This window comes from Manis pentadactyla, chromosome 4, assembly GCF_030020395.1.
Source record: "Manis pentadactyla isolate mManPen7 chromosome 4, mManPen7.hap1, whole genome shotgun sequence".
Classification (NCBI taxonomy): Eukaryota; Metazoa; Chordata; class Mammalia; order Pholidota; family Manidae; genus Manis; species Manis pentadactyla.
In genome coordinates this window covers 122,988,092-123,015,685 of record NC_080022.1, presented here as the reverse complement: position 1 = coordinate 123,015,685, position 27,594 = coordinate 122,988,092, and the positions used below count along the sequence as shown (strand labels likewise).

At 38.0% G+C, this 27,594-nt stretch overlaps 1 protein-coding gene across 6 annotated transcripts; it reads left to right on the top strand.

The window, feature by feature from the left end:
• ZNF287 (zinc finger protein 287) lies at window positions 1-26,837 on the top strand. Of its 6 annotated transcripts, none has more exons than XM_057500826.1 (8): window positions 5-141; window positions 575-690; window positions 944-1,012; window positions 1,120-1,699; window positions 2,322-2,422; window positions 4,974-5,100; window positions 5,579-5,665; window positions 23,001-26,837. In XM_057500826.1, exons 4-8 carry the CDS (start codon window positions 1,297-1,299, stop codon window positions 24,566-24,568), a joined length of 2,286 nt encoding a protein of 761 aa, XP_057356809.1. In that variant the 5' UTR covers window positions 5-141; window positions 575-690; window positions 944-1,012; window positions 1,120-1,296; the 3' UTR covers window positions 24,569-26,837. The 6 variants fall into 6 exon arrangements, with proteins under 6 accessions (XP_036776515.2, XP_057356809.1, XP_057356807.1 ...); XM_057500824.1 differs by having other exon boundaries at window positions 12-141; window positions 572-690; XM_057500825.1 differs by lacking the exon at window positions 944-1,012 and having other exon boundaries at window positions 12-141; window positions 572-690.
• The last annotated feature ends 757 nt before the right edge of the window (window positions 26,838-27,594 follow it).

Sequence of the window (27,594 nt, the reverse complement as noted above, 5' to 3'; positions counted from 1 at the left end):
GGGAAGCGAAGTGGCGGGGCCAAAAGCCCCTCCGCGGAGCGTGGCTGAGCCCGCCACGCAGGCGCCCGTGCCCCCGCCGCCATTGTTGCCCCGGGCCTTTCGGGCCGCTCCGGCTGCGCGTCGGCTGGGTCCCAGCGACAGGTAATGATGTCGCGGGCGCCGGGGCGAGTGTCCGCGCGGACGGGGCCCGAGCCGCAGCCGGTACAGGCGCGGGCGCCCGTGCTCGCGGCCCGCGGAGAGAGCGAACGCGGGTGGAGGCTGCTGAGAGCGGCCCAGTAGCAGCGCAGCGCGTCAGCGGGTCCCCACGCCCTCGCTGGCCGCAACCCTCCGTGCGGAGGGCTTAGGGAGGCCGGACCGGGAAGGGGGAGGCGACGGGCGGGACCGGCGCATTCTCCTCCGCAGAGCCGGTAAACAGCTGGCTTTGGTTACACGCCTGAGGGTGAAGACAGCTCAGAGCTAGAGCTCTTGGGCAGGTGGTGTCGGTCTCCCGCCCCCCCGAGTCAGGCCTCTTCTGACGTTTTCTTCGGGAGCCCGGGCTTCACATTTATTCATATGGATTTGTCTCCTGTAGCAGCTGTAACGGGTTTCGAATCACACCAACCTTCTACTTCTTTTCGGTCTAACCGTTAAGTCTCCCCGGCTCTCAGACAGCAAAAACCCCGAATAGACTGGCGTTAATACACCAAACAGGTAAACAAACGGCTCGCCCTTTTTCCTTGGGCACCTTGGGCACTTTACTAAGTTCTTCCAGTTTGTTCTAATAGATTTGTTCTGTTATCAAGAGCCAGTTCAGTCATTACAGCTAATGTAACATCAAAGACTAAAATAATGAAGCTTTTTTTCCTGTAAAAAATGTTTAATTTCTGTTTCAACAAGAAGTTTGATCTGTCGTATCGTTCGTGATTCCAGTCTTTGCTTCTCTTACCACTTTTTTTTGTGGCAGTCCCGACCCCCGCCTGACGCAGACTGCGTTTATCTTACAAGTTTAAGGATATAGGAGAGGGAGACCAAGGTAAAGTCTGTGTTTATCTGTGAACAATGAGTAGTCTCTCTCATTTGTGTATGTGTATAGCAAAGCACCAGGAATTCTTGACCTTATGGTCTATTCTTGTGTTTCAGGGTCTTCTAACCATCCCTGCAAGTTCTGGGCTCCACATTTGTAACTACCTTACTCTGTTCTGCTCCTGACTGCAGCAGCCCTTCATGTCTTTGTGGCTCTAGAATGAAACTGAAGGCCATTGGCTTACCACTGGAGAAATAAAGGATATTGCCAGATCAACTCTTCTGACTGTAGCAATGTTAGCCCCATGCAAAAGGATGACCAGTTCTTCACGCTCCCAAATCCTTCTAATGTGGAAGCCAAATAAGGCTCATTGTGGACCCCACAATGTTGAGAAGGAAATCCTTGCTTCAAGACTCTTACGCAACACTGAGACCTGTCGACAAAATTTTAGGAATTTTCCATATCCAGACCTGGCTGGTCCTCGAAAGGCACTGAATCAACTCCGAGAGCTCTGCCGTAAGTGGCTGAGGCCTGAGATTCGCTCAAAGGAACAAATCCTCGAGCTGCTGGTGCTGGAGCAATTCCTGACCATCCTGCCTGGGGAGGTTAGGACTTGGGTGAAGTCCCAGTACCCAGAGAACAGCGAGGAAGTGGTGACTCTGGTGGAGGATTTGACTCAAATTCTAGAAGAGGAAGGTGAGAATTGTAGAGGAGAGAGTGGAGGATCCTGATTGGTTAGAGGAGACATGCAGAGCAGCAGAGAGCAGCCCTTTAAAGAAACTGGGGAGAAAAGTCACTGGGCAAGAACAGGCTTTACCATGAGCCCCATGCTGCATGGGTTCCCCTTCCAGATTGCTGGAAACCAGACACGTGTTATCTAGTGTCATAAAATGATGACCAGTTACAACCAAATTAACCATGTGAGCCCTCAGGAAGTTTATCTACAGAGGTTTGAACCATTCTACTGATAAATCATTTGCTTCGTGAATTGGATTTTACAGTATCATACTTCCTAAAAGGCAGGAAAGGGTCCAAAGAACATTTGCTTAAGAGAAATCTCAGAAAATTTACATCACATGAGGATTTGGTAGCAATTGTGAATTTTGTACATGTACTTGAGTCCTAGAGCAGACCTGTTTTTGAAGGCTGCCTTGACATCTTAAGAGAAGGCCTAGGCCTCGCTTCTTTGAAATGGGACTGCGTTTTTGGTTTCCTTCTGACCTCTCACTTTAAGAAAGTGTAGGTATCTATGTAGTGAAGAGTTACTCAGGCTGCTCAAACAGAACTGTCTCCATCATGGTCTCTCTCTTTCCCGTAGCTGCTCCTCAGAGCTCTGCCTTTTCCCAAGAGACCCCAGAGGAAGACCCGAAAGGAAGACATGCTTTCCAGGCAGGGTGGTTAAATGAATTGGTGACCAAAGTGAGTTTTAGTTTCTTCTGTGATTTTTAAATGCCTTCTTAAAGATGTGTGTGTGAGGACATTTTCTTTCCTGTAACTTGAGCCCTCAAAGGCCTACCTATAAGCTAAGCATCAGTTTCTCCTTAAGTCACCTCAGCCTGTTAAGGTAGGTGAAGGCCCTGTGTAAGAAATGGACTCCCATTGCCGTCCCTTGCTATGCCTTACCTCCGTGTTGATTTTTAGGCAGCAATGGTGCATAGAGGTTAAGGAATTGACCTCCACAGCCAGATGGATTAGGTTTGGTTTCTGGTTCTACCACTGAACCTGTGATTTGGGGCAAGATATTTGACCACTCTTAGCCTGAGTTATTCAACCTTAATAAATAAAATTTACCTTTTAGAATGTAAGGCTTAAACATTTTGAGACTTGTGGTTAGTGTGGATTATAGTAAGTGCTCAATAAGCACTACTTGCTAATACCAAATAACTAAAGGCCATGTATTCTGTGGTGTTACTGTTGATCATGGGTCTGTTTTATTTCAGGCTGCCTTAAGAGAAAGGTTTGCTATAAAAATATACATGATCTGGAATTGGTAACCAGGGTAAAATTATTTATAGATAATATGATTGTTTATGTAAAAAACCTACGAATATCAAAAGAAAACTGTTGGAAACAATAATAGAAAATCTGAGTTTGGCAACTACTACAGAAAGTGACATACAAAAATTAGTAAATTTCTTACATATATATCAAAATCAGACACAGATAAAATAAAACATTTCATTCACAGTGTTATCCTCCAATAATTTAAAAAATATCTAGGACTAAACATTCTAGAAATTTTGTAGTACCTTGTGTCCTACATCATTCTATAGGACATGAAAGAAGCCTTGAATATCATTAAACTGTCAGTTCTCCCTAAATTATAAACTTAATGTGATTTTTCACATTTCAATTGTGAAAAAACAAATCCCAATACAATTTTTTAAAGAAAATTACAAAGTTTATTTGAAAAGCATGTAAGAGTAATCAAGAACATATTTTCAACAAAAGAATTGTAGAGGGACACTCACCAGATTGTAAGATGTATCTAAGGATGCATTCAGTAGTGCCATTCAATAGTGCACTTTGCTGAAAAAGCCACTCAGAGCTGAAGAATACAGGAACTGAAATGAAATATTCAATGGAGGGAATGAATAATAGATTGCTACAAGTAGAGGAGACAATGAAATGGAAATTAGAGAACAGAAAAACAACGGAACTGAGGAACAGAGAGAAAAAAAGAGTATCTAGGTTTGAAAGAATACGAGAGCTGTGTGACCAATCCAAACAAACTATTTGCATAATAGGGGTACCAGAAGAGGAGAAGAGAGAGACAAAGGGATAGAAAGTCTCTTTGAAGGAATAATTGTTGAAAACTTCCTCAATCAGGTCATAAAAGCACAGCCCCCAAAAAATGAACTCCAGGAGATAACACCAAGACATGTATCTTGAAATTAAAACAAAACAAAAAGTAAAAGCAACTATACACAAAAAGGATAAGATTAAGGATAAAGAGAGAGTACTGAAAGCAGCCAAAGAGAGATAAAAGATCACTTATAAAGGAAACCTTGTCAGGCTATCAACAGACTTCTCAGCAGAAACTCAGAAGGGAGTGGCATGAAATGTCTAATGTATTGAAACAAGGAACTTCAACCAAGAATCCTCTACTCAGTGAAATTATCATTTAAATTTGAAAGAGATTAAACATTTCCCAGATAAAGGTTCGGGGAATTTATAACCACTGAACCTGCATTACAGATATGCTGAAGGGACTTTTGTATATGGAAATGTTCTTAAGCCTAAATAGTTTTCACCAGTGAAAATAAAGCCACAGTAAAAGTAGACCAATTACTTGCCAAGCAAGTGTGAAATTTAAAAAAATACATATTAGTAAAAGCAACTATACACAAAATCATACATTTTTAAAAAGTGCAGATTATGACATCTAATACAGTGTGGAGGACAAAGGAAAAAGAAGTACTTTTAGATTGTTTGAAATAGAGCAATCAGCAACTTAATATAGACTGTTATATAGTCAGGACACTATCCTTGAACCTTTGGTGACCACAAACCTAAAGCCTATAATAGATACACCAAAAATTTAAAAAGAGAAATCCCATAGTGTACTTTGGTATGTTTTATTTAAACAAGGAAGGAAGGACTCTGCATTTCATCATAGAGCACAGAAACATCTTAAAACTTCAAATTATAAGGCATTGAATTTACTGTTAAGGCAAAGCTTTAAAAGTACAACCATCAACTCTGCCTTTTGTGTGAAACCCTTTCTCTTTTAAGATGGAGCTACTAGTGCCAGTTGAAAACAATAAATCCTACCTTCTTTTCAAACCACCCTTTATGGCCAGTCAGCTGTGCTCATCTGTACATTTGGTGGGGGTTTTGACTAGGTAACTTTTATGGTCTTACTAAAGCTCAAAATTGGGTGCTTCCCCCACAACATATATACCTGGTGTTACCACCATCGCCTTCCTACTAGTTTTTGAGCCAAGTTAAGTTACATTTAATGTGTTAGGAATCAATGACATTCAAAGATGTGGCTGTGGATATCACCCAGGAGGACTGGAAGCTAATGCGTCCTGTGCAGAAGGAACTGTACAAGACTGTGACGCTACAGAACTATTGGAACATGGTTTCTCTGGGTAAGTGTCATCTGTGCCCATTCCACCTCCCAGCATACCCACCAAGTATTTATCTTTCCTCCACTGTTAAAAATCGGCTGGGCCTCTAAAGTATTTTGCTAGGAATGGGGCCTAGAGATGAATGTGCTCATCCCGTTCAGGCACAGAAATGGCTGTGTTCTACTCCCTTTCCCCAAATAAAAGCTTTCTAAAGTGAAAGATACTTGCAAACTGTGATGCACAGCTTCACAGGGCTCCCACCCAATACTGCACCTTGCCCATTGTCTACTCCCCCCACTGTCTCTGTGTATATGTCCTCCAGGTGGCAGGAACTTTCTATTCTACTTCTGTAAGGACAGTGACCTAATTCCCTTATTGGGTCGTGTCTGTGATCCATTGTTTTCCTGTAGAGGCCTGTCCTCACAGATAAATAGAAGTCAGGTAATAAAATTTGAATGTTGTTCATCTCCCGGATAAAACTTATATCCCTCTTTAACAGGACTGACAGTGTACAGACCAACTGTGATTCCCTTATTGGAAGAACCATGGATGGTGATAAAAGAAATCTTAGAAGGCCCTAGTCCAGGTGAGAATAACTGACACGTAACATTGTTTGCATGGAAGAGCCTAAGCACAGTGGGATGTATCTTTAAAATATAGCCAAGTCACTCTCCATAAAGACATCCCAGCCCTTGTACTGTTCACCATGTAAGAACTTATTCACTATGTAAGAATTTGTTCTCCATGTAAGAACTTGTTCGTTATGCTTCAGAAGATTGGAGACTGACGAGAATTAGGCTTGGGGTGGATTAATGATTGTGCATTGAGCATTGACTCCCCTATACAGAATTTTATTGTTGTTAACAACCATTTGATCAATAAATATGAGAGATGAAAAAAAAAAAAAAGACATCCCAGCATTTCTCTGAGCTTTTGTCTTCAGTTCCTTACAGAGGCCATTTTCAGGAAGAGGTTTCCAGACATCATCGTCCTACCTTTCCACTGTGTCTGATTTTGTCTTTCTACATGACCCCTGGGTCCCATCCCTCGGAGCTTTGTCTGGGGCTTTCATTGTGCCGTTGTTCACTTCTTGTATATACATATAAGCAAGCACAATTATCCCTAAAATCTTAAGTTTCAAACTTTAACTTTTTAAGTTTATTCTGTTTACTGAAAAAACCCTGTAGCTCCATGCTTCCACTTCCCTCATTCCTTTATTTCCTATTTAGAAACATACTCAGAATATTTGAAAATATATAAAGTCAGATATATACAAAGCCTCCACCTATGTATGTCATTCACCCAGTTCCTATATCTCCCTAATACACAGACACTATCACTTGTTTCTAGTTTATTCTTTCAGTTGTTTGTATACAAAGTCAATATAAAATATTTTTCCTCCCTTTTCTAATATAAATGGCAGCATACCCTGTGCAGTTTTGTTTTGTTTTTTCTTAAAAGTATATATGGAAAAGTATTCCAGATGAGGATGTAAAGGACTTCCTTGTTCTCTTCTTTAATATCTGCATCAAATTTTTATTGTGTCTCATGGTTTATTGAAACTCTTCTGATGTACATTTTGGTTGTTCCCATTCCTTTCATCCTCCACTTCATTTTGAAAGACTTCAAATCTACAGAAAAGTTGTGGGATTAGTACCCTGAACACCTATGTATTTTTTACATGGAATCATTTAGCCACTTTTGCTTTATCTCTTTACAAACATGCAACATTTTGCTTTTGCACTGAACCATTTGAAAGTTAATTGCAAGCATCATGACCTCTCACCCTTAAATATCTCCACAAATATCTCCAAAGAGCATGAACATTGTCTTTCCAGTGCTCTTAGGTATACCACTCTCTCACCCCAAATATTTGACATCTAGACAATAATGTCCTCTAATGTATAGTCAATATTCAGATTCCCGCAACTGTTCCAAAATTTCCTTTATAGATGATTTTCTTCCCAATCCAGGACCTCCATTCAGGAATCACAAGACAACTTGGTTAACCTGTCTTTAGTCACCTTTAATCCAGAACTGTTCCCCAGCCTTTTCCATTCTCTTCTCTCTCTTCTTTATAATCATTTATAATGCTGCCTTTTTTTTCTTGTTTTTTTTTATTTTTGCTATCATTAATCTACAATTACATGAAGAACACTATGTTTACCAGGCTCCCCCCTCACCAAGTCCCCCACACACACCCCACTACAGTCACTGTCCATCAGCATAGCAAGATGCTGTATAATCACCACTTGTCTTCTCTGTGTTGTACAGCCCTCCCCGTTCCCCCCACAACACTATACATGCTAATCATAATGCCTCCTTTCTTTTTCCCCGCCCTTATCCCTCCCTTCCCACCCATCATCCCCAGTCCCTTTCCTTTTGGTAACTGTTAGTCCATTCGTGGGTTCTGTGCTTCTGCTGCTGTTTTGTTCCTTCAGTTTTTCTTTGTTCTTACACTCGACAGATGAGTGAAATAATTTGGCCACTTGTCTTTCTCTGCCTGGCTTATTTCACTGAGCATAATACCCTCTAGCTCCATCCATGTTGTTGCAAATTGTAGGATTTGTTTTCTTCTTATGGCTGAATAATATTCCATTGTGTATATGTACCATATCTTCTTTATCCATTCATCTACTGATGGACACTTAGGTTGCTTCCATATCTTGGCTATTGTAAATAGTGCTGCAATAAACATAAGGGTGCATCTGTCTTTTTCAAACTGGAGTGCTGCATTCTTAGGGTAAATTCCTAGAAGTGGAATTCCTGGGTCAAATGGTATTTCTATTTTGAGCATTTTAAAGAACCTCCTTACTGCTTTCCACAATGGTTGAACTAATTTACATTCCCACCAGCAGTGTAGGAGGGTTCCCCTTTCTCCACAACCTTGCCAGCATTTGTTGTTGTTTGTCTTTTGGATGGTAGCCGTCCTTACTGGTGTGAGGTGATATCTCATTGTGGTTTTAATTTGCATTTCTCTGATGACAAGCGATGTGGAGCATCTTTTCATGTGTCTGTTGGCCATCTGAATTTCTTCTTTAGAGAACTGTCTTATTCAGCTCCTCTGCCCATTTTTTAATTGGATTATTTGCTTTTTGTTTGTTGAGGTGCGTGAGCTCTTAATATATTTTGGATGTCAAGCCTTTATCGGATCTGTCATTTATGAATATATTCTCCCATACTGTAGGATACCTTTTTGTTCTATTGATGGTGTCCTTTGCTGTACAGAAGCTTTTCAGCTTAATATAGTCCCACTTGTTCATTTTTGCTTTTGTTTCCCTTGCCCAGGGAGATATGTTCAAGAAGAGGTCACTCATGTTTATGTCTAAGAGATTTTTGCCTATGTTTTTTTCTGAGAGTTTTATGGTTTCATGACTTACATTCAAGTCTTTGATCCATTTTGAATTTACTTTTGTGTATGGGGTTAGACAGTGATCCAGTTTCATTCTCTTACATGTAGCTATCCAGTTTTGCCAGCACCATCTGTTGAAGAGACTGTCATTTCCCCATTGTATGTCCATGGCTCCTTTATCGAATATTAATTGACCATATATGTTTGGGTTAATGTTTGGAGTCTCTTTTCTGTTCCATTGGTCTGTGGCTCTGTTCTTGTGCCAGTACCAAACTGTCTTGATTAATGTGGCTTTGTAGTAGAGCTTGAAGTTGGGGAGTGAGATCCCCCCCCCCCACTGTATTCTTCCTTCTCAGGATTGCTTTAGCTATTTGGGGTCTTTGGTGTTTCCATATGAATTTTTGAACTATTTGTTCCAGTTCATTGAAGAATGCTGTTGGTAATTTGATAAGGATTGCATCGAATCTTTATATTGCTTTGGGCAGGATGGCCATTTTGACAATATTCTTCCTAGCCAGGAGCATGGGATGAGTTTCCATTTGTTAGTGACCTCTTTAATTTCTCTTAAGAGTGTCTTATAGTTTTCAGGGCATAAGTCTTTCACTTCCTTGGTTAGGTTTATTACTAGGTACTTTCTTCTTTTTGATGCTATTGTGAATGGAATTGTTTTCCTGATTTCTCTATTAGTTCATTGTTAGTGTATAGGAAAGCCACAGATTTCTGTGTGTTAATTTTGTATCCTGCAACTTTGCTGAATTCTGATATTAGTTCTAGTAGTTTTGGAGTGGAGTCTTCAGGGTTTTTTATGTACAATATCATGTCATCTGCAAGTAATGACAGCTTAACTTCTTTACCAATCTGAATTCCTTGTATTTCTTTGTTTTGTCTGATTGCCATGGCTAGGACCTCCAATACTATGTTGAATAACAGTGGAGAGAGTGGGCATCCCTGTCTTGTTCCCAATCTCAGAGGAAAAGCTTTCAGCTTCTCGCTGTTCATTATGATGTTGGCTGTCGGTTTATCATATATGGCCTTTATTATGTTGAGGTACTTGCCCTCTATACCCATTTTGTTGAGTTTTTATCATGAATGGATATTGAATTTTGTCAAATGCTTTTTCAGCATCTATGGAGATGATCATGTGGTTTTTCTGCTTCTTTTTGTTGATGTGGTGATGATGTTGATGGATTTTCGAATGTTGTACCATCCTTGCATCCCTGGGATGAATCCCACTTGGTCATGGTGTACGATCCTTTTGATGTATTTTTGAATTCAGTTTGCTAATATTTTGTTGAGTATTTTTGCATCTACGTTCATCAGAGATATTGGTCTGTAGTTTTCTTTTTTGGTGGGGTCTTTGCCTGGTTTTGATATTAGGGTGATGTTGGCTTCATAGAATGAGTTTGGGAGTATTCCCTCCTCTTCTATTTTTTGGAAAACTTTAAGGATAATGGGTATTATGTCTTCTCTGTATGTCTGATAAAATTCCGAGGTAAATCCATCTAGCCTGGGGGTTTTGTTCTTGGGTAGTTTTTTTATTACAGCTTCAGTTTCGTTGCTGGCAATTGGTCTGTTTAGATTTTCTGTTTCTTTCTGGGTCAGTCTTGGAAAGTTGTATTTTTCTATAAAGTTGTCCATTTATCCTAGGTTTTCCAGCTTGTTAGCATATAGGTTTTCATAGTATTCTCTAGTAACTCTGTATTTCTGTGGGGTCCGTCGTGATTTTTCCTTTCTTGTTTCTGATTCTGTTGAGGTATGTTGACTCTCTTTTTCTTTTAATAAGTCTGGCTAGAGGCTTATCTATTTTGTTTATTCTCTCGAAGAAACAGCTCTTGGTTTCATTGATTTTTTCTATTGTTTTATTCTTCTCAATTTTATTTATTTCTTCTCTGATCTTATTATGTCCCTCCTTCTGCTGACCTTAGGCCTCATTTGTTCTTCTTTTTTCCAAATTCGGTAATTGTGACATTAGATTATTCATTTGGGATTGTTCTTCCTTCTTTAAATATGCCTGGATTGCTATATACTTTCCTCTTAAGACTGCTTTCGCTGCGTTCCACAGAAGTTGGGGCTTTGTGTTGTTGTTGTTATTTGTTTCCATATATTGCTGGATCTCCATTTTAATTTGTTTGTTGATCCATTGATTATTTAGGAGCATGTTGTTAAACCTCCATGTGTTTGTGATTCTTTTTGCTTTCTTTGTACAATTTATTTGTAGTTTTATACCTTTGTGGTCTGAAAAGTTGGTTGGTAGGATTTCAATCTTTTGGAATTTACTGAGGCTCTTTTTGTGGCCTAGTATGTGGTCTATTCTGGAGAATGTTCCATGTGCACTTGAGAAGAATGTGTATGCTGTTGCTTTTGGATGTAGAGTTCTATAGATGTCTATTAGGCCCATCTGTTCTAGTGTGTTGTTCAGTGCCTCTGTGTCCTTACTTATTTTCTGCCTGGTGGATCTGTCCTTTGGAGTGAGTGGTGTGTTGAAGTCTCCTAAAATGAATGCATTGCATTCTATTTCCTCCTTTATTTCTGTTAGTATTTGTTTCACATATGTTGGTGCTCCTGTATTGGGTGTATATATGTTTATAATGGTTATATCCTCTTGTTGGACTGAGCCCTATATCATTATGTAATGTCCTTCTTTATCTCGTTACTTTCTTTGTTTTGAAGTCTATTTTGTCTCATACTAGTATTGCAATACCTGCTTTTTTCTCGCTGTTGTTTGCCTGAAATATCTTTTTCCATCCCTTGACTTTTAATCTGTGCATGTCTTTGGGTTTGAGGTGAGTCTCTTGTAAGCAGCATATAGATGGGTCTTGCTTTTTTATCCATTCTATTACTCTGTGTCTTTTGATTGGTTCATTCAGTCCATTTACATTTAGGGTGATTATTGAAAGATATGTTCTTATTGCCATTGTAGGCTTTAAGTTTGTGGTTACCAAAGGTTCAAGGTTAGCTTCTTTACTATCTTACTGTCTAACTTAACTCACTTATTGAGCTATTATAAACAATGTCTGATGATTCTTTCTTTCTCTCCCTTCTTATTCCTCCTCCATTCTTCATATGTTGGGTGTTTTGTTCTGTGCTCTTTTTAGGAGTGCTCCCATCTAGAGCAGTCCAAGACACCCTTAGAGGTGGTTTGTGAGAGGCAAATTCCCTCAACTTTTGCTTGTCTGGGAATTGTTTAATCCCTCCTTCATATTTAAATGATAATCGTGCTGGATACAGTATTGTTGGTTCAAGGACCTTCTGTTTCATGGCATTAAATATATGCCATTCTCTTCTGGCCTGTAAGGTTTCTGTTGAGAAGTCTGATGATAGCCTGATGGGTTTTCCTTTGTAGGTGACCTTTTTTCTCTCTCTGGCTGCCTTTAATACTCTGTCCTTGTCTTTGATCTTTGCCATTTTAATTATTATGTGTCTTGGTGTTGCCCTCCTTGGGTCCGTTGTCATGGGAGTTCTGTGTGCTTCTGTAGTCTGAGAGGCCATTTCCTTCCCCAGTTTGGGAAGTTTTCAGCAATTATTTCTTCAAAAACACTTTCTATCCCTGTTTCTGTCTCTTCTTCTTCTGCTACTCCTATAATGCAAATATTGTTCTGTTTCAGTTGGTCACACGGTTCTCTTAATAATTCTTTCATTCTTGGAGATCCTTTTATCTCTCTCTGCGTCAACTTCTCTAAGTTCCTGTTCTCTGATTTCTAGTCCATTAATGATCTCTTGCATCTCATCCGTTCTGCTTTGAAGTCCTTCCAGAGATTGTTTTATTTCTGTATTCTCCCTCCTTAGTTCTTGCATATTTCTCTGCAAGTCCATCAGCATGGTTATGACTTTTGCTTTGAATTATTTTTCAGGAAGATTGGTTAAATCTGTCTCCCCAGATTCCTTCTCAGGGGAGGATGTAGAAGATGTCTGGGTTAGTCTGGTCTGGATCAAATTTTTCTGCCTTTTCATGTTGATAGATGCAGTGGTATGCTGTTGACTCGTCTGTCAACTGGGAGAACCAAGACCCTTTCCACTTGCTCCTGGTCTTTCTTTACTGGGACAACGGCGACCCCTAGTGGCTTGTGTTGGGCAGTTGCGCGTAGACTGGGTCTCTGTTTCTTGCCTGGCCTCTATGGAGGAAGCTCCCTTGCTGTGGGCGTGGCCAGCCTCAGGCTGCTGCTCTGCTATGGCGGGGCCACGCTGGAGGGGGAACTGGCCGGGAGCTGTTTATCACAGTGAGGGGTCTCAGAGCTGCTGCCCAGGGGGTTAGGGTGCCCAGAGTTCCCCGGGATTCCCAGCTGCTGGGATAAGTGTCCCGGGACGCTTCCGTCCAGCTATGCTTTCAAAAAGCACTCGCTTTTCTTTGTCCCAGGGGCACCGGCTGCAGGGACCTGCTCACAGGTTTTACTCTCCCGTTTCGCTAGTTTCCCGCACTCCTCACACTGTGTGTCTGCACTCCCAGTGCAGGTGGCTAGGGCTGGCTATTTAGCAGTCCTGGGCTCCCTCTCCCTCCTGCTCCGACTCCTCCTCCCACCGGGAGCTGGGGTGAGGGGTGCTCAGTTCCTGCCAGGCCGGGGCTTGTATCTTCCCCCTTTGTGAGGTGCTGGGTTCTCGCGGGTGTGGATGTAGTCTGGCTGTTGTCCTGTATCTTCTGGTCTCTCTTTTAGGGATAGTTGTATTTGTTGTATTTTCAAAAATATATATGTTTTTTGGAGGAGATTCCCACTGTTCTACTCACTCCGCCATCTTGGCTCTGCCTCCAATACTGCCTTTTTTTTAAACAATGCAGGCCAGGGTTTTTTTTAGAATGACCTGCCATCTAGATTGCCTGGTTGTTTCCTTATGATTAGATTCAGACCAAGTTTTTTTTTTTTTAATTCTCACCCCCTCTAGTGTAGTTACTATCTGTCAATACATAAAGATGTTACAAAATCTTTGACTATATTCTCCATGCTGTATTACTGTCCATGACCAACTTGTATTATGATTGAGAATTTTTGTGCCCCTTTATCCCCCTTGCCCTCCATACCCACCCTCCCAACCCCTCCCCCATGGTAACCACCAGTCACTTCTCAGTGTCTATAAGTCTACTATTTTGTTTATTCTGTTTTACTTTGTTTTTATATTCCACAAGTAAGTGAAATCATATGGTATTTGTCTTTCTCTACCTGGCGTGATTCACTAAACTTAATACCCTCTATCTACATCCATCCTTGTTGTTGCAAATGGCAGGATTTCTTTTATTTCTGCAACTGAATAATATTCCATTGTGTATATGTACGTCTTCTTTATACATTCATCTACTGATGGACACTTAGGTTGCTTCCATATCTTGGCTATTATAAATAATGCAGTGACAAACTTAGAGGTGCATATATCTTTTTGAATCAGGGATTGTTTTCTTTGGGTAAATTCCCAGAATAAAATTACTGAGTCACATGGTATTTCTATTTTTAGTTTTTTGAGGAACCTCCATACTGCTTTCCACAGCAGTTGTACCAATTTACATTCCCACCAACAGTGTAGGAGGGTTCTCATTTCTCCACATCCTCCCCATTATTTATCTCATCTTTTGGATAGTGGCCATTCTAACTGATGTGAGGTGATATCTCATTGTGGTTTTTATTTGCATTTCTTTGATGATTAGCAATGTGGAGCATCTTTTCATGTGCCTGTTGGCCATCTGGATTTCTTCATTGGAGAAATGTCTATTCAGATTCTCCACCCATTTTTTAATTGGGTTATTTGTTTTTTAGCTGTTGAAGCATTTGAGTTCTTTATATATTTTGGATATTAATCCCTTATCATATAAATCATTTATGAATATATTCTCCCATACTGTAGGTTGCCTTTTTGTCTGCTGATAGTGTCCTTTGCTGTACAGAAGCTTTTAGTTTGATAAAGTCCCACTTGTTCTTTTTTACTTTTTTCCCCTTACCCAAGAAGATGTGTCCAGGAAAAAATTGCTCATAATTATGTTTGAGATATTTTTGCCTGTTTTTTCTAAGAGTCTTTTGGTTTCATGATTTACATTCAGGTCTTTGATATATTTTGAGTTTACTTTTGTGTTTAGAGTCAGGCAGTAATCCAGTTTCATTCTCCTGCCATGTAGCTGTCCAGTTTTCCCAACACAGGTTATTGAAGAGGCTGTCTTTTCCCCATTTTATATTTATGGCTCCTTTATTGTATATTAATTGACCACATATGTGTGGGTTTATAGCTGATCTCTCTATTCCGTTCCATTGATGCATGGGTCTGTTGTTGTGCCAGTACCATACTGTTCTGATTACTGCAGCTTTGTAGTATAGCTTGAAATTGGGGCACTAATCCCCAGCTTTGTTCTTCTGAGAATTGCTTTTACTGTTCAGGGTTCTTTGTGGTCCCATATTAATTTTAGAACTATTTGTTCTAGTTCATTGAAAAACGCTATTGGTATTTTTATAGGAATTGCATTGAGTAAATTGCTTTGGGCAGTATGGACATCTTGACAATATTAATTCTTCCTATCCATGAGCACAGGGTAGATTTCCATTTATGTGTGTCTTTAATTTCTCTTATAAGTGTGTCATACAGTTTTCAGAGTAAAGTCTTTCCCCTCCTTGGTTAGGTTTATTCCTAAGTATTTTATTCTTTTTGATACAATTGTAAATGGAATTGTTTTCCTGATTTCTCTTTCTGCTAGTTCACTGTTAGTATATAGGAACGTTAACAGATTTTTGTGTATTACTTTTGTATCCTGCAACTTTGCTGAATCCAGTTATTAGTCTTTTGGTGGAGTCTTTAGGGTTTTCTATATATAATATCATATCATCTACGAATAGTGACAGTTTAATTTCTTCCTTACCAATTTGGGTGCCTTTTATCTCTTTGTCTTGTCTGACTGCCATGACTAGGACCTCTAGTATTATGTTGAATAAAAGTGGTGAGAGTGGACATCCTTGTTCCTGATCTTAGAGGAAAAGTTTTCAGTTTTTTGCTTTTAAGTATGATGTTAGCTTTGGGTTTGTAGATATGGCCTTTATTATGTTGAGGTACATACTCTCTATACCCATTTTGTGGCAAGTTTACCATGAATGGATGTTGAATTTTATCAAATGCATTTTCAGCATTTGTTGAGATGATAATATGGTTTTTATCCTTTTTGTTAATGTGGTATATGATACTGATTGACTTATGAATATTATACCATCCTTGCATTCCTGGAATGAATCCCATTTAGTCATGATGGATGACCCTTTTGATGTATTTTGGATTTGGTTTGCTAATATTTTGTTGAGGATGTTTGTATCTATGTTCATCAAGGATATTGGTGTCTTTTTTTTTTTTTTAGTGTCTTTACTTGGTTTTGGTATTAGAGTGATTTTGGCCTCATATAATGAGTTTGGAAGTATTCCCTCCTCTTCTACCTCATGGAATACTTTAAGGATGGGAATCAGCTCTACTTTAAATGTTTGTAGAACTCATTTGTGAAGCCATCTGGACCTGGACTTGTTTTGGGGAGTTTTTAAATTACCGATTCAATTTCCTTGCTGGTAATTGGTCTGTTCAGATTTTCTGTTTCTTCCTGGATCAGTCTTGGGAGGTTGTATTTTTCCAGGAATTTATGTGTTTCTTCTATGTTGTCCAATTTATTGGCATATAATTTTTCACAATATTTCTCTAATAATTCTATTTCTGTGTTATCTGTCATGACCATTCCTTCTTCATTTCTGATTTTCTTTGTGTACTCTTCTTTCCTTGATAAATCTGGCTAGGGATTTATCCATTTTGTTTATTTTCTCAAAGAATCAGCTCTTGGGTTCACTGATTTTTCTTTCTGTTGTTTATTCTTCTCTTTTATTTGTTTCTGCTCTGATCTAACTTTGGGTTTCATTTGTTTTTCTTTTTCTAGTTTCTTTGTGATTTTAGACTGTTCATTTGGGGTTGTTCTTGTTTCTTGAGGTAAGCCTGTTATTGCTATGTACTTTCCTTTTAGTACTACTTTTGCAGCATCCCCCAAATTTTGGACTGTTGATTTTTTTTTCATTTGTCTCCATGCATTGCTTGATGTTTTAATTTGTTCATTGATCCATTGGTTATTTAGAAGCATGTTGATTAGCCCATGTGTTTGTAGGATTTTTTGTTTTCCTTGTGTACTTTATTTCTAGTTTCATACTATTGCGGTCTGAGAAGCTGCTTGATACAAAGTCAATCTTTTTTAATTTATTGAGGCTCTTTTTGTGGCCTAGTGTGTGATCTATTCTGGAGAATGTTCCATGTACACTTGAGAAGAATGTGTATCCTGTTGTTCTGGGTGGAATATTCTGTAGATATCTGTTAAGTCCATCTGAAACAATGTTGTTCCATGCCTGTTTTCTTATTTATTTTCTGTCTGATGTGTCTATTGGTGTGAGTCATGTGTTAAAGTCTCCTAAAATGAAGGTGTTGCATTCTATCCCCCTCTTTAATTCTGTTAGTATTTTTTACATACTTAGGTGCACCTATGTTGGGTGCATAGACATATATCTTCTTGTTGGACTGACCCCATTAAGTAATGTCCTTGTCTCTTATTATTTTGCTTTGAAATCTAATTTGTCTGATAAAAGTACTGCTACTCATGCTTTTTTCTCCCTATTATTTTCATGGAATACTTTCTCCATCCCTTCACTTTTAGTGTGTGTATATCTTTGGGTATGAAATAACATCTTTTGTAGGGAGCATATAGATGGGTCTTGTTTATCTGCTCTACCACTCTGTGTCTTTTGATTGGTGCATTCAGTCCACTTTACATTTAAGGTAATTCTTGATAGGTATGTACTTACTGCCATTTTATTGTTTTCTGTTGTTTTTATAGTTCCTCTCTGCTGCTTTCTTCCTCTCATACTCTTCTCGTTATTTGCTGGTTTTCTTTAGTGTTGTGATTAGATCCCTCTTTGTGTGTATCTATTATTATAGGCTTTAGATTTGTGGTTACCATAAGGTTCAAGGGTAGCTTCTTGTTTGACAGTCTTTAAGTTGATGACTGCTCTGTTTCAAACAAAATCTAAAACAACTTTTTTCTTCCTCCTCCTCCACACTTTATGTATTAGGTGTTATAATCTGCACTTTTTGTGTATCCCTTGACTGCTTCTGTGTATAATTGGTCTTACTACTGTTTTTTTTTCTTATTTCATACTTGCTTGCCAATTAATTGGTCTACTACCTTTACCGTGGGTTTACTTTCACTAGTGAAAACAATTTAGCCTTAGGAACATTTCTTTCTACAGCAGTCTCTTTAACATGTCCTGTAGTGCTTGTTTAGTGGTTGTAAATTGCTTGAGAATTTGTTTATCAGGAAATTGTTTAATCCCTCCCTCAAATATGAAGGACAGTCTCACTGGGTAGAGAATTCTTGATGGAAGGTCTTTGTGTTTCTGTTAAGTATTTCATGCCACTCCCTTCTGGCCTGTAAAATTTCTGCTAAGTCTGATGGATAGCATGATGGAGTTTCCCTTATAACTAATCTTTTTTCTCTCTCTGGCTGTTTTCAATACTCTACTTATCCATAATCTTTGTCATTTTAATTATTATATGTCTCGGTTTTGTCTTTCCTAGAGTTTCTTTTGTTAGGCACTCTATGTGCTTCTATGACCTGAGTGTCTTATTTCCTTCCCCACACTGGGGAAGTTTTCAACAAATTATTTCAACTTTCTATCCCTTTGTCTCTCTCTTCTACTTCTGGTACTCCATATTATGCAAATCACAACTCCTGAGAGTGCCTAACTTGTTGGGCCAAGGGAGGCCTGTAGAGGTATCATCTACCTGCTCTTTCTCCTGCGGAGAAGCTCCTTTCAACCTTCACCCAATACCCCTCCCACTGCTGACAAGTCTTTCAAACTGCTGCCTCTGCTTTGTGTCTCATGGGACTGGTGGAGTATGCTTGTCCTCCATGAGCAGCTGGAGTCTCAGCCTCCCAGTGTTCCAACCGTCCCTGGTGTCCAGTCCCACTTATCAGAACCCAATGCAATATGGATTTGTGCTCCCAGAACACGTCTCTGGGGCCAGGTGTGCAGATTTCATGTGTGCCTGTCCACTTCCTTGTCCGTTCCTCTCCCACCTGTGGGCTGGGATGGGGGAACAGCTTGGGTCCTGCTCAATCGCAGCTCTGCCACCTTACCCTTTTCTGTGTGGTCTTCTCTTCCCCAGGTGTAGGTGGTCTGTTCTGCAGTCTTCAGGTCATTTTCAGGTTTAGTTTTATTTGCTGTAGTTGCTTCCTTGGTGTGTTTGTGGGAGGTTTCAGCCTTGCCTTCCTATTCTGCCATCTCTTTTCCCCAGATTAAATACTTATGTGAATAAACTCATAGATGTATGATTTCCTCTACAGATAATTTCATGACTGGTGATGCTCATTTAGGTGAAGGTGTTGTTTACCAGGCTCTCCTTTTTAAATGTGCATTTTTTTAATTAGTAGGTGATCTGTGGAATTAAACTTAAAGGCCACATGCCTATTCTATTCCCTGATAACCTTTATTATGTTGCTGGTTGCAAAATGTTGTCTAATTCAGTCATCTCTTCTAAAGGATCCATAGCTTTCTCCTGTAAAGAACAGCTCTTCCTCCTCCCACCCCATTTTTATGTGTACATGTCACTGGACTAATGGTATTTTTTTAATTCAATGTTATTAGTCCATTAATCCCAACTTTTTGTTTTTAATGCTCAATTGTCACAAATTTGGACAGTGGGAGTCCTTCAGACCAAGTCTAGCATCCTTCAGACATATCCCCAGTAGTCTCTGAGCATTGCCTGTCTTTCTGGCATAAGATGTTCTTTAGGCTCACCTTTGTGCCTCCTTTAGACCTGGAATTTTTCCTAGAAACCCTGGCTCATTTTAATAGGAAATCTAATAGGACAGTAAGTGTGCTCATTACTGTAGGTACCATTGCTTCTAATGTGTTCAGTGGACAGAGCTGGAAAGTATATGTATGTATGTATGAAGTTTATTAATCATAAGTTCACAGTGGTAACTCTAATTCAAATCCCAACACCACAAGGGCATCATCCCATTTATATTTCCTTTCCCTTACAATGAGTGACCTGGTTCCCAAGAACCAGTATATTTACTCATTTGTTCTGTCATGTAATACAGAAAAAAATTATTTCGGTATTATATCAGTATCATGACCCATAACAAACTGTCTAGGTAAAATTCTAATTTTCTTCTAAGTCCTTGGCTAAGAATATATCCCTAAGGGTATACAGAGTACTAGGTTAAAAGTTCTTTCCTTATGGTTATCCTGTTTGATACAGTTAAGTTTGATTCTGTTTGTATTCAATTTTGTTTTGCTTTTTTCTTTTGAATTTAATTTTACATTTTTTAGTATGCAAAAACACTGACATGGTTCAGAAGTCAAAGCTATGAGAAAGGTATACATTCCCAACCCTTCTGCCCTGTTCCCATCCATTCCCTATAGGTAATCATATTCATTCATTTCTGGTTATCCTTCTTATATTTCTCATTGCAAAAATAGATCATAAATATATTCTATCTCCTTTCAAATACAAAAGCAGCACACTGCTCTTTGGCATCTTGCTTTCCTGTTGCCTTTTCAAGGCACTGACTTCTTATATATCTACCAAAATTGATGCTGAAATACAGCACTAACCATGTAAAGAGTAATGACAATATAGTATGCCACTTTAGAGTGACCTGCTTCACTTTATTTGAAAAGTTTTTATCTGGTCATTAGGTATCGTAATTATTGTATTACTTAAAAAGCTAATTTTTCTCATAATTCCTGAGGGCTCCAGGTTTTGTCTTCTGGCCCCTGGGCCCCATGCCCCCTCAAAGTGGAAGCATAAGGTCACCAACCAGATCTAGAAGCTATCCAAGTTCACTCTTGCTGACTTCCTGTCTTCCTTTTACTTGATTTTTGGATTCTTGAGGATTTCTTTCTTAGCAGCTCAGAGATATATAAATTGAACCTTTGGTAATAATAACTTCAGGAAATGGAAACTCTGGTAACTCATAGTAGTAGTATGGTCTTTGGTGACCATTCGTGTCCCAGAACTTTGATGTCTTATATTTTATACAGGACCTACTGTTCTTTGAAGTTCAACTCACATCACACCTCCTCCTGAAGCTTTCTTTGATTACCTGAGTCAACACTGATCTCATCTAATAGAAATATTATATGACTTTTGGTCCTTTTGACCAACACACTCAAACTACTTCTCACCAATCCTTTCTGGTTAGTTATATACACATATTTATGCCCTGCTTAATGATCTCAGTTTCTGAATCCCAATAAACCAACTGGTTTAAAAATGTGTTTATTGTAGCTCATGGTCATCATTCAGTCTTGTTACTTTAGGCTTGTTAAATGTAACTTTACTATTTCCTTTTCAGGTATATGTCTGCCACAGACTGACTCTATACATAGAATCAGAATTAAACTCAGCTTTTGCCACTATCTCATCTTTTTGTGTATCTATACACTTACCTATATAATCTACTAATATTATTTTGGAGGGGAGAATAACAAACCCTGGTTTGATAAAGTTGATTTAAAATATTTTTTATAGAAGTTAATGTAACTACATTTCTAGTACTAAATCACAAAAAATTATAGCAAATTTACTGAAAATTAGAAATTTTTTAAAAGCCTAAAATCTCATGTTTTCATATTTGTCATTCTAATGAGTTTTCATGCTAGTTGTACAGCTTTTTTTTATCTAACATTACTCCTAAGCATTAACTAACATCAACTTTTTTTTCAATCAAAGTAATAAAAGTAGTTTGTAAATCCAGGCAGTACAGGGAAGCAAAATGAAATGTGTGTCTCCCTCCTCTCATCCATTATCAGGATCTTATCCCCTTAGATTATGACTGTCTGATGTGTGTGTCTGTCTGTCTGTCTCCAATACATACAGCATATCCTTACATAGATAGGATCTTCCTTTACAAGTATCTTTTTCCACTTAGTGTGTCCTGCACACCTTTTCATATCAATGTACATAGACCTACCTTTTCTTATTAGGTATTAATATTCCATTAACCTCTGGTGTTGACTCCTTTATTGATGGATAGAGCTGTCATTTTTAACGACTACATGATTCTACTGAACGGATATACTTATAGTTATAACCACTTTGATTTGCATCTTAAAAAATTTCTGAACTATCCAATATAATTTTTGATATATTATCAAATATAAGCTGATATTTGATTAATTTCATTATATAATTTTTAATACTTGCAGGTTATATTTTTACCACCTGATTTCAGAGAAAGATATGTAACTTGTTTGTTTTAAACCATCATGCTGGAAACATACATAATAGGCATCAAAAAATACACATTTCCTTTGCAGCCTGTTTTGAGGTCAGAAATTCTTTTGTTTTGCTCGTTTGTTTTTGTGTGTATATGTACGCTTTCATTTAGGTTCACCTTTTAAAAACAAGTTATTGCCATTTATTTTACTAATTCATTTGAGCAGCCACTGCATCCAGTCTTAAGCCATTTTCCGAAGGAAATGTAAAAGAAGTGTAAGCTGTTTCTGGAGTTTGATCTAAGTTGGAAATATGATAAATGTACAAAAACGTGAAACAATATAAGGCCAAGTTTTGTCATGGCCTCAACATTATACTAGGTTGAACCATATGAAACTGATATTTAGCCATGCTGACCTACATAAAAGGCAATTTCATATGATTCAATCTATTCTGACTTTAGGACTCTAAGGAGAAAGAAATGTGAGCTGGACCACAGACATCTCTTTTTAGTAAGTGGATAAGTTATCTTAAGAGAATGCCTAGAATCCAAAATCAGCATGGTACCCATAGAAGATTGAATAAGTAGTTTTGTTATGTGAATAACAAACTTTAAACTTTAGGCTGAATGTGAAGTTTGATAGAATATATAGAATAGGAAAAGCTAGATTATTCTGGGACTGAATGCCAGAGTTATTTTGAACTTTTATTTCTTTAATTTTTCTCCTTTAAGCCACTGATGGTCAAACTTTAGTGTGCTTCAGAACCACCTGTGGGGGCTGAAACAGATTGCTCGACCCCACCCCTAAGTTCCTGATTCAGCACATCTAGGTGGATCCTAATAATTTAACACATTCTTAGGTGACAGTCATGCCTATGCCACTAGTTTGGGGACTTGTACTTTGAGAACTATTGCTTTAGGTTATGAGATTTACTAGAGATATTTAAGCATGGAGAGCATTTAATGAAATGTTTTCATAATATTTAGGGTTATGCAGAGTATACTGGAAAAAGGAGTCATGGGAGTTAGCATGCATACTTTATGAGCCACTATCTAAACCCATGAAGCCATCCCAGGTTAACCCACATTGTCTTCCAGTATTTTCAGCTCACTTAGCTCTGTCACCTGACCTAACCGATTTTATTTTCTGTGCCTATGATGAAGAGTGAGGGCCCTCTCCTTTTTCAACAGTTCAGTCTATTTTTATGCCATTTCATTCTTTTCCAAAGCTATAAGAGTCATGTTAGGAAGACACCAGAACCATGGGTTAAGCATTTATTCATGTTTGCTATTTTGTTTCTGTTTGGGCAGTTTTCTTTCTCCAAATGGAGGAAAACTTTATATATTCTTTAATTTCAGAACGGGAAACAGAAGCCCAAGAGTGTACTCCAGTTAAACATATTTCTAAACCCACAAAGGATGGAACTCAGACCATCAAATTGGAAGAAACATATGACTATGATGACAGATTAGAGAAGCAAGCTACAGCTACCTTTTGGAAGATTCCCCATAATGAAAGAAATTTCAGGCTGAAGTCAGTCCTTTCACAGGAAGATGATCCTACAGAAGTGTGTCATAGTGAATATAATATATACAGAAATGATTTCGAAAAGCATTCAAATCTAATTATACAGTTTGGTGCCCAATCAGATAATAAAAGTATTTATAACAAAGGCAGAGCAACCTTCAGTCATGTTTCATATGGTATTGTACATAGAAAAATACTTCCTGGAGAGAAGCCTTACAAATGTAATGTGTGTGGGAAAAAGTTTAGGAAATACCCATCCCTCTTGAAACACCAAAGTAGCCATGCCAAAGAGAAATCATATGAATGTGAAGAGTGTGGAAAAGAATTTAGGCATATCTCATCCCTTATTGCACATCAGAGAATGCATACAGGAGAAAAACCATATGAATGCCACCAGTGTGGAAAAGCCTTCAGCCAGCGTGCACACCTTACTATACATCAGAGAATTCATACCGGAGAGAAGCCCTATAAATGTGATGACTGTGGAAAAGACTTCAGTCAGCGTGCACACCTTACTATACATCAAAGGACTCATACTGGGGAGAAACCCTATAAGTGCTTGGAATGCGGGAAAACCTTCAGCCACAGTTCCTCACTGATTAATCATCAGAGAGTTCATACTGGAGAAAAACCTTACATATGCAATGAATGTGGGAAAACTTTCAGTCAGAGTACACACCTTCTTCAACATCAAAAAATACACACTGGAAAGAAACCATATAAATGCAACGAGTGTTGGAAAGTTTTTAGTCAGAGTACTTACCTTATTCGACATCAGAGAATTCATTCTGGAGAGAAGTGTTATAAATGTAATGAATGTGGAAAAGCCTTTGCTCATTCCTCAACTCTTATTCAACATCAGACTACTCACACTGGAGAGAAATCCTATATATGTAACATATGTGGGAAAGCCTTCAGCCAGAGTGCAAACCTTACTCAACATCACAGAACACATACTGGCGAGAAACCATATAAATGCAGTGTGTGTGGAAAAGCATTCAGCCAGAGTGTACACCTTACTCAACATCAAAGGATTCATAATGGAGAAAAACCTTTTAAATGCAATATATGTGGGAAGGCATACAGACAGGGTGCAAATCTTACTCAGCATCAAAGGATTCATACTGGAGAGAAACCCTATAAATGCAATGAATGTGGGAAAGCTTTTATTTATTCCTCATCACTTAATCAACATCAGAGAACTCATACTGGAGAGAGACCATATAAATGTAATGAATGTGATAAAGATTTTAGCCAGAGAACATGCCTTATTCAACACCAGAGGATTCACACAGGAGAGAAGCCCTATGCATGCCGTATATGTGGTAAAAGCTTCACCCAGAGTACAAACCTTATTCAACATCAGCGTGTTCATACAGGGGCCAAGCATCATAAATGATGGATATGGGAGACTTCATTTAGGTTTTACAACTTACTCATTTAACTTTATTTTGTACTCCCTGCGTTAAAACATCATTCAAAAGAAGTGCAATGTACTTTAGACACTGCTCAGCACAAGTATTGGAATTAGTAATGTGGATATTACCTATTTACATTTAATGTGAAATTTAAGAAAACTTCATTTCTTAACCCTTATTTGATACCAGTTTAGTTCATTCCAGAAGAAACCCTATAAAAGAGCACTCAAAAACCTGTAACTCATCAACTTCTTTTGTATTTCAAGCAGTTCTTAATGAGGCCTTATGAATGTAAACTTGGTAAAGTTTCCATCAAGTAGAGATTGCACGTTAGAGAGAATCCTGGGATAATTGAAAAGAAAAAGCTGCTTTCAGGTCTTTATTTCTTCCCAGTATTGAAGCCTTAAATACATAAAGGATGCCCTTCCCTTTTCCTAATATGCCGAAACAGTCACATGGAGCCAGTAGGTTTGCAAAAAAAAAAAAGTTGGAAGTAGTGGTTGAAGGATTTCTATGTGACCACCACTGTTTACACTTTCCTTTAAATACTGAAATACTATTAAAGGAAGAGGTTAGTGAAAGATTGTTCCAATAAACTAACATATATAATCCTTAGACATGAACAAATTTAAACAGGTTAAAAATTAAACACCCAACCTTAATCTTTAAAATAGCCTTAGTTTCAGTTTTGACATCTGTCATCCTGAAAGAAAATACAAAATTCCATTTTTTTCCTGACTCCTAAATTCATAACTTAAGCTTCCCCTGTGACTGTTTTACTGTAGAAAGTCCACCTCTTCCACTGAAACATGTTTCATGAGTGCCTACTGTGCTCAGTGTCTAACATTCCTAATTGGATTCTTTCAGAGCTTCTTAGTGCTAGAAATCACAGCTGATTTAAGCAACAAAGCTCTCTATAGTGAACCATAACAAAGGACATGATCTTAACTACTGTGTCATGAAGTGAGCATAAGAAACTCACTAAAGTGGTTGCCAAATGCTACCCCATATCCCATGACAGGGAAGTACTGAAAGCAGCTTTTTAAATAGTGTAAAAGGTAGATTTGAGTTCACTGCAGAAATTAGGTTGGAAAAAAGTCAAGGTGAAGACTTAACAATGAGGATAGAGAAAACAGATAACTTATAACATGAAATGTTACTGGACTTGTTTACCTAAGAAAATAAGAGTAACTAACTGAATTAAAACAAAATTCTGCCTGTTCATAAGAAACTCAGTGACTGATTTTAAAGGAATAATTGGAGTTGGTACTCCTTTATACATATAAGTAAAATAGGGATTTTTCTTACAGTATCAGGGAAAAAATTCATTGGAAAAAGATCAGATACAAAAATTGATACAATAATCATTAAAAAATAACTGAGCTTGTGATGTTAAACATAAAAGGAAAATGGCAGAAATACAAACAAATAGGTAGAAATGCTATTATAATGTGTGTAGCATTCCACTATCAGAATATAAGACCATATTCTGAGAGCTGAGATTTTGTCTTGCTTTTGTTTCTTCAGTATATGTTGGTTGAATTAATGAGTAAATAAGTAAAAATTCAGAGTTGGGTAATAAGGTAGAATTAACTGATATGGAGTGAAATTGATAGAATTTAAAATATTTTTTGTGCATCCATGCAAAGAAATATTTATCAAATTTTGGGCATCTACTGGATAATAGGAACCACCTAAATATGAAGATTTAGAATCCCCAAATATTAACAATGGGGATATTCCTAAGGATATCAGAGGATATCTTTGTATAGGAAGTTTTCCTGAGCTGAGGAAAAATTGATAAAAATTCTGGATCCATAAATACTAGTTTAAGCATGTTTTGACCACACAGCTTCATTTGGACATTACTGTTTATATAAACATCCTATAAACAGGTGCCAAAGGAAAGACCTAGGGTGCTAGCGTCTTCAAGGCTTTCCTGTTGAGTGTTTTTAAGAAGTTACTGCTTCCCCTTGTCTTCACATTGGTTAATCTTGCTGTCATGGAATTATCCTTCACAAAGTGCAGACTGTCTCCAGGTTGCAGTAATACTCAAATTATGCTTATGCCGTAGTTGTCACGTTAGAAAATAACCAAGATGCAATTTTTATAATGCCACTTCAAACTTTACACTTTTTTGTCCTGGAATGTATGTGTGGAGTATTGCAGTCCATTCCATAGCACCTTTCTTTGCATTAATTTGTATTTCCTGCCTTTATGTGTTTTCTGTAAATAATGCATTTATAAAGACTTCGCTGATAGACTGAAGCAATTAATGCCCTTATAATAATCATGGAGAATCCTAGATTTGCGTATTTTTCCCTTTACAGTTGTTTGACCCACGTGTCATTCAAGTTTTTTAGCAGATAGTCCTATTTCCACAACTTTTTATTACAAAACTGTTAAATATACAGAAAGGTTAAAAATAATAAAATGAACTGTATATCCACCACTTAGCTTTAAAAGTTAACATTCTGCCATATATTTTACTGAACACTTGGAAAGTAATTTACAGATATAATACTTCACCCTTAAATACTAAGCATGCATCTCATAAAATAAGTCTTTTATACCACCATACCACTACATACCTCAAAAAATGAACAGGAAATCTCTTATACTTAATGCTTAGTCCATGTTTAAATTTTCCCTGTTGATCCAGTCAAGTTGCACCATTACTATTTTATTGTTATGCTATTTAATCTATTTAGAGCAGTATCCCACCTTTGATTTTTTTCCATGATTTTTAAAATACATCAGATCAGTTGTAGAATGTCTCACATTCTGATTAACATTGTTTACATGTGGTTTATCTCATTCCTGTATCCCCTGTAGTTTTTGTAAATTAGCATTTAGGATCAAAGTCTTGATTAGATTCAGGTTAAACATTTTTAAATTATTTCATGGTGCATCACATCAAAAGACTGATTAATATCTGGTTGACTTTCAGTGATGCCAAATTTGATCACTTGAGTGAGGTGGTAACCACTGTGTCTTCCCAATGTGA